At 45.6% G+C, this 14,283-nt stretch overlaps 1 protein-coding gene across 2 annotated transcripts in view; it reads right to left on the bottom strand.

Moving 5' to 3' along the window:
• The window catches only part of arnt2 (aryl-hydrocarbon receptor nuclear translocator 2), a 37,492-nt gene extending 34,427 nt beyond the window's left edge, over positions 1 to 3,065 (bottom strand). For both annotated transcript variants that reach the window (XM_084681719.1, XM_084681720.1), the window contains exon 1: positions 2,779 to 3,065. In XM_084681719.1, the coding sequence (XP_084537845.1) occupies positions 2,779 to 2,809 (31 nt within the window). In that variant the 5' untranslated portion in view covers positions 2,810 to 3,065. The remainder of the gene's footprint in view (positions 1 to 2,778) is intronic.
• Positions 3,066 to 14,283: the final 11,218 nt, after the last annotated feature.

The following is a 14,283-nucleotide window of genomic DNA, read 5'->3' as shown; positions in this document are numbered from 1 at the left end:
TTCAGCTCTACCCCCATCGGTCCTTCTTTCTCTCAGCCGCTCTCTCCGTCAAAGGGCCTCGGGACATTTACTAGTCTGTAATAAACTGAAGTGAGCTGGAATACACACAGCACAACACAAGCACGCACACAGGCAGAGAAATACAAAACTATCTGGTGTTGTTTCAATCCCCTTAAGCATGGAAAACCACTTCTCAAAGTAAGCTTTTAACTTATCGATGTCCTTATCCATATTAACCATATGCTAGGTCTAATTCAAAAAGGATACCCTGGTGCTACAGTCATTTAAATCCCCCTTGTTTTGACAGACTGAAAAACCATGCCAGGTTAAAACAACTAGTGCAATAACAAAATCTGAATCTAAATACTCTCTTGGAAGTCACTTTGGATAAAAGCGTCTGCTAAATGCATATATGTAAATTTAAATCTAAATATCATGTCTTGACTTGTTAATAAACGTAAAATTCCATACAGGATGCTAATAGATACCCTTCTCCAGGAGCGAAAAGCATGAATGCAAAAGTAAAGTCAGTGTAAGGTAAGTCAAGCAAAGCGTAAAAGCACACTCTGCTACCATGTAAGTGCCACATCACCGCATCCGAGATGGAACATTTAAGGTGGCGTTGGAAACACTGAAAGGCTATGTTGCAGCTTCGTTTTTTTTCCTGATCACTTCTGAGCCACACATCCAGAGAAAGATCACGCTAACCTTATTAGATCATTGCACTTCTCACACAGGCACAGGGCCAATCGGATCGCCCCCTGATCGGGATAATCCACCAATGACAGCGCACTCCCCCTACTCTCCCAGCAACTCGTGTATACGAGGCCCCGATCCAGAGTCATCTAATGCGACCGTAGCTGTTCAGAGGAGAGGGTGGGACTGATCCCAGATCAGTAGGGAGCAGAAACATTTGACCTGTGTTAGGAACAGGATCGTGTCATCATCGGATGCAGAGGCTTCAGATAGGCCTTCGCTGGTCTAATCTTACTGCACGCTTCCTCTGTTCAGCCACAGCTTAGGGCATCGTTTAACCACAACAAACATGGCCTTGAAGCTTATTATATAATCCCCCAAAAAAGTGTTGTTGAAGGGGTTTAGATGAGATGGGGGAGGCCTCTCTGTGTTTGGTCGTATTGGTATGGGAGATGTGGGCCTTGTCTGCACCCTCGCTCCCCTCGGAGGCAATGAGAGGCCGGATATACTGGCGTATTTTTAATGGAGGGTCCTTCACTGTTCTTCGGTGGCTGGCATTCTCATCTGCTCATTGTTCATTCAGCCTAAGGACTGTGTACGCGGCCAAGATGGTAATAACACGAACATTCTCACTCATTTTTCATCTTAATTTACATTACCAATGAAGTGAGAGAGAAATGAGAGGAGGGAGGGTGGGGGACGAAACAAGTAGAAAAATAAAGTGGGGTGGAGGAATTGTGGTGGAGAAGGAGATATATATATATATATATATATATATATATATATATATATATATATATATATAGGGAGGGAGTACAGAAATGAAATAGAAAGAAATGGAGAGGGAGGGACAGATGGCACAGAGTTGCCTACTGTGATAAAGCAAGATTGTAATTAAGTGGTATTAAGTTCAAATATAAAATGATTGCAGTTGATTGTTCATGTGTAACAGATGACTGTTTACAATCATTATGTATTGCTGATATTATTAACAACACTACAACTTAACTACTTCTGAACACTTTAGCTTATACCACTGTCCTGTAGAAATGTACAATGAAGTTCTGTGTAACAACACTTTGTTTAAGTGTTGTAATGTATATCTTCCATACAGGAACAGACAACCCTGTTGAGGCACCACGAACTGAGGTCAACATTATAACGTTTAGCTTAGCCGACCGAGCCTGCTTACTGTAACACACTATACATTTGCCTGCTCCTAATAGCTCCAGCAACAACTAATCTAGCGAACATGTTGTCCAAAAACGTCAGAGCCATACAGGGAAGTTATTTGGTGTGTAACGATGTAACGGCCTTAGCGGGAAAGCTAACTACAGTGTTTCCGTGCCCTGAAGCATGGTCTTGAATGCTGCCATACCGTACACGTTTATACATATTGACAACTGACACAGATAAAGCCAGCTAGATGTTAAAGGTGTTCAGCGAATAATTTACAGACAGCCAAAGTGCTGGGTAATTAGCTACCACACTCAATATGGCATTAAGCAAACTCCAGTGTCAAAACCATCGAATCAACAGGCAAGGGACAGTGACATCAAAACAGTGACACTTGAGGTCCACCATCATAAAAGATGCCTCGACACGAAAAATGTATCGATATCATCGTGTACGCTGTAAGCAAAGATATGCTAGAAAACCTTTGTATCATCGAAGAACTATTCAGAGAAATCAAAGCACGTAGGCTAGCTGGCTGCCAGGAACGAAGAACGACCAGCATCTCGTTTCGCCTTGAGATTCGGAAAACCTCTACATTTCAACCACTGCCATTAGTAATATGCTTTTTTTTGCACATAATATATGAAAATACAGCTTGGTCACACACGGTGACTGAAACAAAAGCATGTATTGGTCAGCTATCTAGAGGGAGCAGGAGTGCTCGGTGGGGGAAGGGGATGCTGTGGAGCTCGCGCTGAGCCTGACGTCGGCAGCTCTAAGCGCCTAGGATTTTACCCTCCTTTTGCTTAACGTCAAAAAATAACATTCGCGCTCTGTTAATATCCCGTATTATATCAGAATAAAAAACGAATTATATTGCTTTCTTGTGGTGAAATCCAGACTTACCCGATGGATTGACCGCGGCTGGAGTTGCCATGTTGCCTCGATGGAAAAACAAAATGCAGCGATGAAAATGACGCACAATACGGCTCAAGAGCCCCGGGAGAGACAATCTACTCAGGGGTCTACTCAATCTACTCACGCGAGGCTCAGTTTAGCCGCCTATAGACTCTCATGCATTAGTCCCGATTTTAAAAAACCACACAATTAATGTTACGAAAAGACTTCTTTCTAGATCGCCTCGGCCCAATGCATATAATAAATTCCGTTCTCTTAGACTAAAACATGCAAGATGTCTGAGAGGTAGCACCGCGAGACTTCACTTGAATTAATTAATGCTTTATTCTCTGCTCAGTGAAATTAGAGTTTGTAATCTATCAAGGTAAAGCATTGATATAGCGTATTGAAAAGACAACAATAGATTCATGTTGTATCGAACAATTCTACTAAGTTGCATAATTAACTACGTAATTACATTTCAATGAGATTACAAAATATACAGTTTTAACACTTGGACACGGACACCTTTTTTGGAGAAGACTTATTTTAGAGATGAAATCAGCATCTGTAAAATGATTGTAAAATATAATCACAAAAAGTAAACACGTCATCCAATTTAAACCCACGAGAAAACAAGGAACACGCTAAGTTCGACCGGGAGGAAGCTTAAGTAAGGGGAAGAACCATTCTCTAAAGACAGTTGGACAAGCAGTCAGTAACACGAGTTTATAGTCATTAAAAGCTATGATAATATAAGGTATTTCGATGGCAGTTACAGAACGTCACATAAAGGAAGCATTCAACTTTTGGAGTGTAAGTTTACAAACCATGGACTGGACTTATACCACAGATATGATCACGTTAAACACTTTCACACTGAAGCACGTAAAAACTATTTCACAGGTGCACGTTAAACTATTTCACAAGGAAACTCCATGTGAAGACAGTGAACTCAACGGACACCCTTGTAATTAGTGCTTAAGTTCTCCTCATTAGCTGTTTATGTGTTCATGTCAGCCTCAGGGTTGACTCGCTGTAAACAAAACGGCTCATTTGAATGTGTCTCTATTCCCCATAGCGTACCTAGCAGGGGGGAACATTGGAGGGCTGGTCCGTGTTTGCCTAGGGGGAGGAGTTTCGTGTTGCACCAGCACTTTGCTGTAATTCAACCACTGTCCATTGTGACTGGCTGGTTCCTCCACCAGCTGCAATGGCTTGGGCCTTTTCCTCTCTATGGGGTCATTCAGTAGGAGGGCTCTCATGACCAGTCAGACCAGTGATTTTGGTCCAATCAGCTCCCTGATACAGCTCTCTTTGCCCAGTTACCCAGACATGCATTAAGCCTAGTCCTAAAATAAGAAAAAATCTCCATTGAAAATATTGTTGGTCTAGGACTAGGTTTAATCCATTTCTGGGAAACTGGGCCTTAAGAGTTTAGATGGGAGGTGAAACACAGGGTTGGAAACGCAGATGGAAACCAGAGGAGATGATATTGATCTTTACCAAGGAGGTCTATAATGCCAAGTCTACAATTGTAATTTGCTTTAATAAATAGTTTAGTATGCTTGGATTAATAATGAATGACCATAAAACAAACTAAAGCTTCAGCCTCAGTAGCGATAGAGGACACTGACAGAGAGCATCACAACAAGGAACAGTCGTTGATCATTAAAGTCTTGTGTTGCACTTTACTGTACATGATTGTATTGTTATTTCAATCAGTTTAAGAGAAAAACAGTGTTAAAAAGTTCAGGACGTTTCTTGGAATGTGTTATGTGTGTGAGGCCAACGCGTGGTAACAGATTTTCGACACAAAGATATGCACGGTCACCGTGAGCTGCATGGCAAGCGGTACTGCAGGTGTTGGAGACAGAGAGAGAGATGAAGAGAAAGAGAGAGACTCGATACAGGGATGTTTAATTGTTTATGTTCGTGTACTTTGTCTAGCTGCCATGGGAAACTGCCCAGACGGCATGCAGTCTCCTGTCATGTTTGTCCTTGACCAGGCTGGTTCTGGGGCCGCCCAGCACAGGCCTCCTGCTTGTCTGTGACATGGTTGACAGCAGGCTCGCTGGGCAGGGCAGCATCAACCTGCACAACACCCTCCATGGATGTTTTTCTGTTTACTTTCTGTTCTTCCATCTTTTCCTCTTTAACCCTCTCTCCCTCTGTCTCCCTTTCTCTCCCTCTACCTCTCTCTTTCTGTTGCTTATCTCCTTCTCTTTCTCTATCTCTTTCTGTTTCTGTATCTCCCTCTCTTTATATATCTATCTCACTCACACACACACACACACACACACGTATACAACAATTTGTTGAGAGAGGACATTTCTTCCTTTGACTTTCTTAGACTGCAAGGAAGACTGTCACTCAGTGTTGAAGACAAGGAATGTAATGCACAGCAGTATTTAGTTTTGTGGTGTGTGCTTGTGTAGTGAGTGTGTGAGTGTGTGTGTGCTTGTGTAGTGTGCCTGTGGGGCTCAGTGTGTAGGGAGAGGAAGAAAGCAGCCAGCAATGCCCCACTCCTCCCTCTTTCTCTCTCTGTCTTTCTCTCTCTGTCTTTCTCTGTCTTTCTCTCTCTCTGTCTTTCTTTCTGTCTCCATCTCCTCCCTCTTTCTCTCTCTGTCTTTCTCTGTCTTTCTCTCTGTCTCTCTCTCTCTGTCTTTCTCTCTCTTTCTCTCTTTCTCTCTTCTCTCTCTCTCTCTCTCTCTCTCTCTCTCTCTCTCTCTCTTTCTCTCTCTCTCTCTCTCTCTCTCTCTCTCTCTCTCTCTCTCTCTCTCTCTCTCTCTCTCTCTCTCTCTCTCTCTCTCTCTCTCTCTCTCTCTCTCTCTCTCTCTCTCTCTCCCTCCCTCCCTCCCTCCCTCCCTCCCTCCCTCCCTCCCTCCCTCCCCCTTCCTCCCTCCCTCCCTCCCTCTTTCTTTCGCTATCTCTCCCTCTTCCTCCATCTCTCTTCCTCTCCCTCTCTCTCTCTCTCTTTCACCCTCTCTCTATTTTCTCTACTTGCTTTCTCTCTATCTCTCTCTCTCTGCATCTCCTCATTCATCCACCCTTCTATTCCCTAACTTCTATCTCTCCTCATTTTCTCCTCAATCCTCTTACCTCTCCATCTCTCGGATTATCTCCCTCACATTTCCTTTGCTCCCTTTTCCTCCTCTTCGTCTCTTTCTCGCCTTCCTTCTCTCTCTCTTTCTCTCTCGCTCACATTCTCTCTTCAAGACTCATGAGCATATATACGCACTCTCTCTCCTTTTCATTTCTCACTCATACACTCACTCACTCACTCTCTTTCGCTCACTCCTCACTCTCTCTTGGCGACTCCTGAACAGACCCAGGGACTTCTCTTACCTGACTGAGCGTCAGGGATGTGAGTAGAGCAGGTAAGATCATCCGATACCTATCTTTCTCTGTCTCCTTCATCGCTTTCCCTCTCCCTCTGTTTGCATCTGGCAGCAGTCTACAAGTCCTCCTGTACTGGTTCTGCCTGTGATGTTGCAGGGTGTGGTGGAGAACGGTGTGTGTGTGTATGTGTGTGTGTATGTGTGTGGGGGGGGGGGCAGAGTGTGTGTGTGTGTGTAAGTGTTTGTTTTTGTAGTAGAAAAGCTTATTAGAGTCTGTAGTATCAGAGCCTCTGAGGGGGAAGTGTCTGGTGCATATGTGTCTGCTCCTGTCTTCAGTCAGCCAGGACCAGAGAGGAGTCAGGAGGCAGATAGTGCCTGGTTCAGAGTAGCTGTAGATTGCTTGTGATCTGGAGGATAAGACGTTGTCAGCTCTGGTTAACTTTGATCATGTCCGTCCTGTTCTGTTGCTCGCCCCTCCGCTTGCCTGGCACAGCATGTCTGTTTGCCGTGAGCCCGGGTTTGACACCAGAACGTTTTGTTTCGGAATTGGAAAATAATACGGTGGAATGTAGGACATTAATCCTCTTATGGCAGCTGTTGCCAGGATAGACACTGAAGAACGGAGGAGAAGACTCCGGCACTGACAGTCCTGGAAGGATCGAAGGCAAACGGGGGGGAGGGGGGGGGGGGGTGAACCTTTCTTTTATCACTGCAGTGTTTGTTCTTCAGAGATGTATCTCAAAGAGGAGACTTACATTACATTTACATGTTGACTTGAAAATGTATGTTAGTACAGACCCACAAGTCCCTTATCTCCAATTAAACCTAAAAGCGCTGCAGTGGAACAAACTAATTTAATGGAACAGGAGACATTAGAGAGAATTCAGTCAAATTGAATTATTGTATCCTATTACAAGTTGCTTTTAGGCACACGTAATTCAGCTCATAATGGATTTATAGTGTTTTGTGTAATATGTACAGTATGGGTTTCCTTTTGCTGACAATGTGTTTGCTTCTATTCTGTGTTTTGCACACTGAGAAACACAGGAAACTAACAAACACTGCAAAGCTTTTCTGAAAGCGTAGGACGTTTGAGTTTAGAGGCGTTTTCTAGCATCATATAATGAGTGTTTTTGTCTGTGCTGATCGTCAGAGGATTGTGCAGTGTGGAGATCTGGTTCAGTGCGTTCCTCCAGTGTTGGTCCCTGCACTATTAAACAGACAGGCCGCCTTTGGACCACAGCAACAGCAACCCTCATGATCTCCAGATCATTGCGGCTGTGTGCAGATATGGCTTTCATGAGTCCTGCTTGGTGATGGGTCCAGCTGGGTCCTGCTGGTTACTGGAGGGGCAGAGGAAACAGCCGTGTGATCTGTGGAGATCCAGGGAGGAGGGGGCAGGGTCCTGCTGGTTACTGGAGGGGCAGAGGAAACAGCCGTGTGATCTGTGGAGATCCAGGGAGGAGGGGGCAGGGTCCTGCTGGTTACTGGAGGGGCTGAGGAAACAGCCGTGTGATCTGTGGAGATCCAGGGAGGAGGGGGCAGGGTCCTGCTCCGGCCTGCCCCAAGAGGGGGTCTGATGTCTGGGGCTCCGTCAGCAGGCACGGGGGGGGGGGGGACTGGGGCCCGGGAGAAGCTCTCCAGTCGTGAGGCTTTTTAATGCTGTTCACTCTCGTTTTTTTGCTGCTAGTCAGTGTCAGTGTCAAATGACGTTGTGTCCCTGGGCAAGGCACTTCACCCCACTTGCCTCGGGGGGAACGTCCCTGTACTTACTGTAAATCGCTCTGGATAAGAGCGTCTGCTAAGTGACTAAATGTAGTCAAATCAAATGTATTTGTATAGCCCTTTTTACAAGCAATGTCACATACTCCCATATAATTGCCCCTAAACCAAGCTAAACCCTCTAGGAAGACAAGGAAAAACTGCCAGTAAAACTGGCACACAGAAATCCAATGTTTAACTTGGGTCAGAGTTGGCAAACCGCAGTTTAAGCATTGTGTGTCTTATTGCTCATTTTAGCTTGTTTTACCACAACTGTTATTTTTGTGGCTAGTTTTTTAAATCAACACTGATTTAGGTGTTGGTTGCCATGTCATGAGACTTAGTTTTACACAGTGCACATGACAAATACACCCCCCCCCCCCAACCCCCCCCTGCCCATGACCGTCAAATCTGGTTTACTTGTCTGTTTTAATTTCTGTAGTGTTTATAGTATTTATAGTGTTTACTGTGTGTGTGTGTGTGTGTGTGTGTGTGTGTATTGCATGGGTGTGTGTGTGTGTGTGCGTGCACAAAAGCCCATGTGTGTGCATGTTTAGCAAATCAAACATGATTTCCTGTGAGATAGCTCATGCATAAAAATCTAGATTAGAACAGCAGCCTAAGGCAAAGCTGGGTTTTTAAAGCTGTATCCTTGAAACAATGTTCTTCTTTATAGACAAAATTCTCCTCTCATAAAACGGTGGCTGACTGGAGGGTAGATGAAAAGCCTTATGAAGCAAAGTAACCGAGGAAATCCATTCCCCTTAAAACCTTTTGGACTTTTTTTTTAAAACATTCATTATTTATGGTGGAGTGTTGAATCGTTCCTCTCTCTGTCTCCCTGGACCAGGTCAACGCATGTTTGGCAACATCTCTAGGCATTGCTCCCAGGGCTGGCTCACAGTAACCTCGCTGGCTGGCACACAGGGCTGGACAAGGCAAGGAGACAGCAGCCTTTTCCAGACTAGGATCGATGGCCTTTTCGGACATATTTTCCATGATCAGTTTTCGGTCTTGAGGTACCTTAATGTTCCTTTAAGTGAGGATGTTAGTAAAAGGGATGTGACTCTGGCCAGCTTTCCTCCAGGGTCAGGGATGCCCTCTGTGTCCTACTCTGGCAGACAGCCGGACGTGGTTAAGAGTATCACACCATCAGCCTCCACCTGTGTGTTGTAGAGCCGACATTTCTCCAGGCTGCATGCTGGCTGACAGAGTATGTGTCACAGGACAGACAGCTGCTCACTGGAGTGTCAATGAGAGTGTGTGTGTGTGTGTTTGTGTGTGTGTGTATTTTTGTGTGCGTGACCACATCTCCTGCGGTTCAAACTCCAAATTCCCCCTCAAAACCGTAGGTGGACGTTATGCTGACAAGGTGGATGTTTGTTGTCGTCAGGCTTTAATGATTCCCCCTCCAGCTTCTCCTCCTCTGGGGACAGCTGGGGACCGGCAGAGACATCGGCACATCACAACACTCAGGAATCAGACGAGAAGCCTCCTTCAGAACCTGTGGGTTCACTGCACCACGCTGACCACTGTGAACATGACATCACTTCTGTGGCCCACCAACACCCTCGCTCTCCACGTTGCATCAGCAGGTCCATGTCATTTGTCTGCAGCTCCAGTGGAAAACTCTGTGGTTGTGTGGGTCGGGGGAGCCGACCACCCTGAAGTATTATGGAGTTACAATGGTTCAGGGCCCGGTTCCTCTGCTGCCTCGTACCAGGCAAACAGGAACAGGCTTTGTTATCTTCACCCCCTCTCCCCTCCCCCTCCCCCTCTTCACCCCTGCTCCCCTCATCACCCCTGCGAGAGAGAGAGAGAGAGAGAGAGAGAGAGAGAGAGAGAGAGAGATAGAAGAAGAGAGGGAGAGAGAAAGGGTAGTGTAAACAGAGAGAGCGGTGTAGGTGCTTCCACTCTTTGGCTTGGTTATCCTCCATCTGCCCTTCTCGTTCTGACGGGGTGGACGTGTAGAACAGATGTGTAATCTCTTTCACTCTTTCTTTGTTTCTCTCTCTTTCTCTCTCTCTTTCTCCATGACCTCCTGTTGGAGAAATCGCCCTCCTTTCTCTATCTTAAGTATCTGTACCCCCTTTCTCCCCCTCCCACTTCTCTCTGCCCATATCCCCCTCTTTCTGGCAGATGGGTTGGGATGAATGGAACCAGCAGGCAGAACTTTTACCAACATAGAAGACAAGATGAACAGAAAAGAGCAAGAGAGGGAGAGAGAGAGTGAGTGAGTGAGAGAAAGAGAGAGATTAAGGCTGTTGCAAATAATTCAATCTAACATTGATTGTGGTGACACAGACAGAAAGCTGAGTTCAGACGATTAAAAAAAGTTTTACAATTTCATTTCAACGTTAACAAGCACATGGATTTTTACCGGGGGGGCCTTTTGTTACCCTGCACTGTGTGCTTGATTATATTGAGCCTGTGGAAACAGTCTTTTCAAACCAAAACTCCACTCTCCATATACTCACTGATTACACAGGACAGCATTTATCACAGTGTGTGTGTGTGTGTGTGTGTGTCTGTGCCTGCTTAAAGTAAAGCTGTCCACATGATTGCAGTCTGTTAATCATAGCAGTCAATTATGGCGAGTCTGTGTGTGTCACAATGTATTAGGGTCTAAATGATAACACCAACGGCAGTCGTTTATCTTCCAGCACAGGACCTCTCAGTCTCTACTGTCTGCAGTCTGCTTCTTTCTGTCTGTCTGCCTTTTTCCGCCCAGCCTCCCTCCTGCCTGCCTAACTCCCCCATATAGTACTGGACTATCGTGAACATAAAGGCCACAGATGAATGGTGATAACTCAAAAGAACCTGTTTGGAACTTAGCCACAATGCCATGCCAGTGCATTTTGTTACTGATATAATTACCCAGCTTGGTGTGTCTTCCTCATTATAAACATATCGTAAACACCATTCATCATTTTCATAACTGCTCCTCTGAAGATCAATAACAGGAGTAATTTATTAGCCTTGCACAGAATCTCGCGGCTTACCCTATTGTTGTACGATAAGTGTAATGCTTTTGATGAGGTGCTCCGTTCAGCCATATTATCCACTTCCCCCATGACTGGGTGAGGGACAGGAGATCTTTCAGCAGGGATATCTGGATGGAAAATACCTTGGAATAACAGATGAGCAGCTTCGTACTTGAGCTCATTATCATGATTCACCCTGCCTCTGGTAGCTGGAGAATACCTTCTGATGCTGGGTGATTTGTATGCATGAGGTGGTGTGTGTGTGTATGCGTGTGTGTGTGTGTGCGTGCGTGTGTGTGTGTGTGTTTGTACAAGAAATATGGAGAAATGCACCAAATGTCATAAATCGCATTAAATGTTTCTGACACATTTGTTTATTTGTTCTCATTCGAATATCCTGTAAACATTTTCCTGGAATAACTAATCAAAACGACACCCTTCAGAAGCAGCCAGTCCATCTTAATGGCCACAAAGCTCCTGGTCTTAAAGAACATTTGTTTTATTTTCAGTAAATGGCTAATGACAGGAATCTCGTGCTTTGCATGATTGATTGCATGCAGATGTATCAATCAAAGCTATAACAGTTGTATTTAAGTGCTGTGGAAGGGTGAAATGCAGAGCTGGTTCAGAAGCTGTAGGTTCACACTAGGCTGTAATTTTCCATTAAATTGCTAATAAGGGTAACCAAGGCTACAATAGCTTGAGTCCAGAGACTGAGTGAGTGAGAGAGAGAGGGGGGGGGCGTAAGCAAAAGGAAAGAGTAAGGGTGAGAGAGAAGAATAGGAACTACTAGAAAGACACAGAGAAAGGTTGTCCCCTTAGACCAGAATCTAACGGCTATTTGACAATGTGGCTAGTAAAAAAAAAGAAAGACAGACCGACAGTTCCTTGAATCTGATCTGTAGAACGATGCACTTTAGATCCTTCCTCTTCGGCTGTTCTGTCTCAGCACTATCTGTACGGTGCTTTGGATGAATGTGGCATTGTGACGGGATGTAGAATGGAGGGATAGATTAAGTATCGAACATGATTATTTACGCCGGGGATCTCGGCCTCTTTCCCTCTCTCCCTTTCCCTTCCACCCCCCCCTCTTCTTTCCCTCTCTACCTTTCCCTTCCACCCCCCCTCCTCTTTCCCTCTCTCCCTTTCCCTTCCAACCCCCCCCCCCCCTCTTTCCCTCTCTCCTGCGCAGACAGGATCTGTGATGTCGGGTGAAAATTACTGCACGTTGTGTGCTTGTCACAAGTCTATTTGTATTGGGGGGGTGACGGGGGGTGGTAGTTGTGGGGGGGAAGTCTTTTAAAGGGTAAAAGGTTTATCCATTCTTTGTGTGCTGGAGAAACTATGGGAGGGTTATTGGGCTGTTGGCTGTCTGTCTCCCAGTCTCTGAGAATGTAGAGAGAGGGTGAGACAGGTTCGGTGATGGAGAGAGGGTAAGAAAGGTAGTTGACTGGGTGAGACAGGTATATGGGGTGTGAAAAGTAAAGAGTGGGTTAGATAGGTAGAGGGGAGGAGACAAGTACAGTGGGTGAGACAAGCACAGTGGGTGAGACAGGTAGGAACGGGTGAGACAGGTAGAGGGGGTGAAACAGGTAGAGTGGGTGAGACAGGTAGAGGGGGTGAGAAAGGTACAGCAGGTGAGACAGGTAGGAACGGGTGAGACAGGTAGAGTGGGTGAGACAGGTAGGAACGGGTGAGACAGGTAGAGTGGGTGAGACAGGTAGAGGGCGGGGGACCTGAGAGAGAACAGAGAGAGACAGTGAGGGTGAAATGCTCAGCAAGCAGTTTTAATCCATGTGAAGTGCCCACCAGAGGGTAAGGTCCAATCATGTCGCTCCGTTTTAACTCAGCAATACTCTGCTGCCACCAGCCTGCGTTGCCCTGGGAAACCCTGGCACGGCTGCATCTCAATACCCTAGGGGAGTTGGCTTCCTTTCTTTGTCCCCTCTCCTCGTATCCTCTATCCTCGTCTATCTGCAGTGGAATAAACACTGATGGACAGAGCCGACAAGAGGGGCAAATACAAACACAAACTGTATTGTCTTTTCCTCTCTTCTGTTTCATCTATATTGGTGTTTTTTATCTCCTCCTTGCAGTGAATGGATTTGAAGACTGACCGGTCAAAACAAATCACCACAGTTCAGCTTTCTGAACATACAACACTTTAAAGTGGTTTTTGGCTCAGACACAGCTGTATGAAGAGTCCCGATGATCCTGCGGTTTATTCAGTCACAGAATGTGCACTTGGTGAAAGGAATGGCTTAAGTACATCGTTTTATGTTGTCGTAATGCATTTATTATTTAGAGGGCTTTGGTGTCATAACCATTGTACAGTAGTGGTGCTGTTTATCTGTGTCCTTGTGAATGGGTTTTAATGACAGTTGGGACTGCAGAACAATTACGAGAGAGATCTCAAATGTATTTAATCAGAAGCAGTTTCCTGTTTCCTGTTTCTGTCAGGGCAATTAAAATGAAGGATGCTCCAACTCCCGATAAACAACGGGAGTTAGAACACCATCAACTCTATTAGGATTTTACACGGACCTGTCAGGGAGGAATCACTCAAACGAAAAGATCTAATTATCTAGCATCTGTAGTTCCAAATGGGTTTACTGACTAGATTCAGGCTGCAGCAGATTAGAAAGACAAAGATAGAGAGAGAGAGAGACAGACAGCGAGAGAGATAGAGACAAAATTGATCTATAATTTATAGAAGCTGTAATGAAGCAACTCGTCAGAACATCGTAGGCCTGAAGGTGTCCGAGGATGTTTCCGAAGAGTAGTTTAAAAGAACCTTTGATCTTCACTTCCACTTTGTCTCCATTCCCTTCAGCTTCATCTCAGTTCCTTCTCTCCTTCTGAGTTCTGAGTTCCGCCTCTCCTTCTGAGTTCTCAGTTCCTTCTCTCCTTCTGAGTTCTGAGTTCCGCCTCTCCTTCTGAGTTCTGAGTTCAGCCTCTCCTTCTGAGTTCTGAGTTCTGCCTCTCCTTCTGAGTTCTGAGTTCCGCCTCTCCTTCTGAGTTCTGAGTTCCGCCTCTCCTTCTGAGTTCTGAGTTCCGCCTCTCCTTCTGAGTTCTCAGTTCCTTCTCTCCTTCTGAGTTCTCAGTTCCTTCTCTCCTTCTGAGTTCTGAGTTCTGCCTCTCCTTCTGAGTTCTCAGTTCCTTCTCTCCTTCTGAGTTCTCAGTTCCTTCTCTCCTTCTGAGTTCTGAGTTCCGCCTCTCCTTCTGAGTTCTGAGTTCCGCCTCTCCTTCTGAGTTCTGAGTTCCGCCTCTCCTTCTGAGTTCTGAGTTCCGCCTCTCCTTCTGAGTTCTGAGTTCCGCCTCTCCTTCTGAGTTCTGAGTTCCGCCTCTCCTTCGTTCTCCTCCCCTGTGCTCACGCTCCCCCTCGCCCTCCCCTGTCTCTCTCTCCCTCGCAGATCGCCCCTCAGGAT

The sequence above is a fragment of the Hypomesus nipponensis genome, chromosome 19 (genome assembly GCF_054491055.1).
Source record: "Hypomesus nipponensis isolate SF chromosome 19, ASM5449105v1, whole genome shotgun sequence".
Lineage (NCBI taxonomy): Eukaryota > Metazoa > Chordata > Actinopteri > Osmeriformes > Osmeridae > Hypomesus > Hypomesus nipponensis.
Note: the sequence above shows the minus strand (reverse complement) of the source record. Positions and strands in the feature narration are given on the sequence as shown.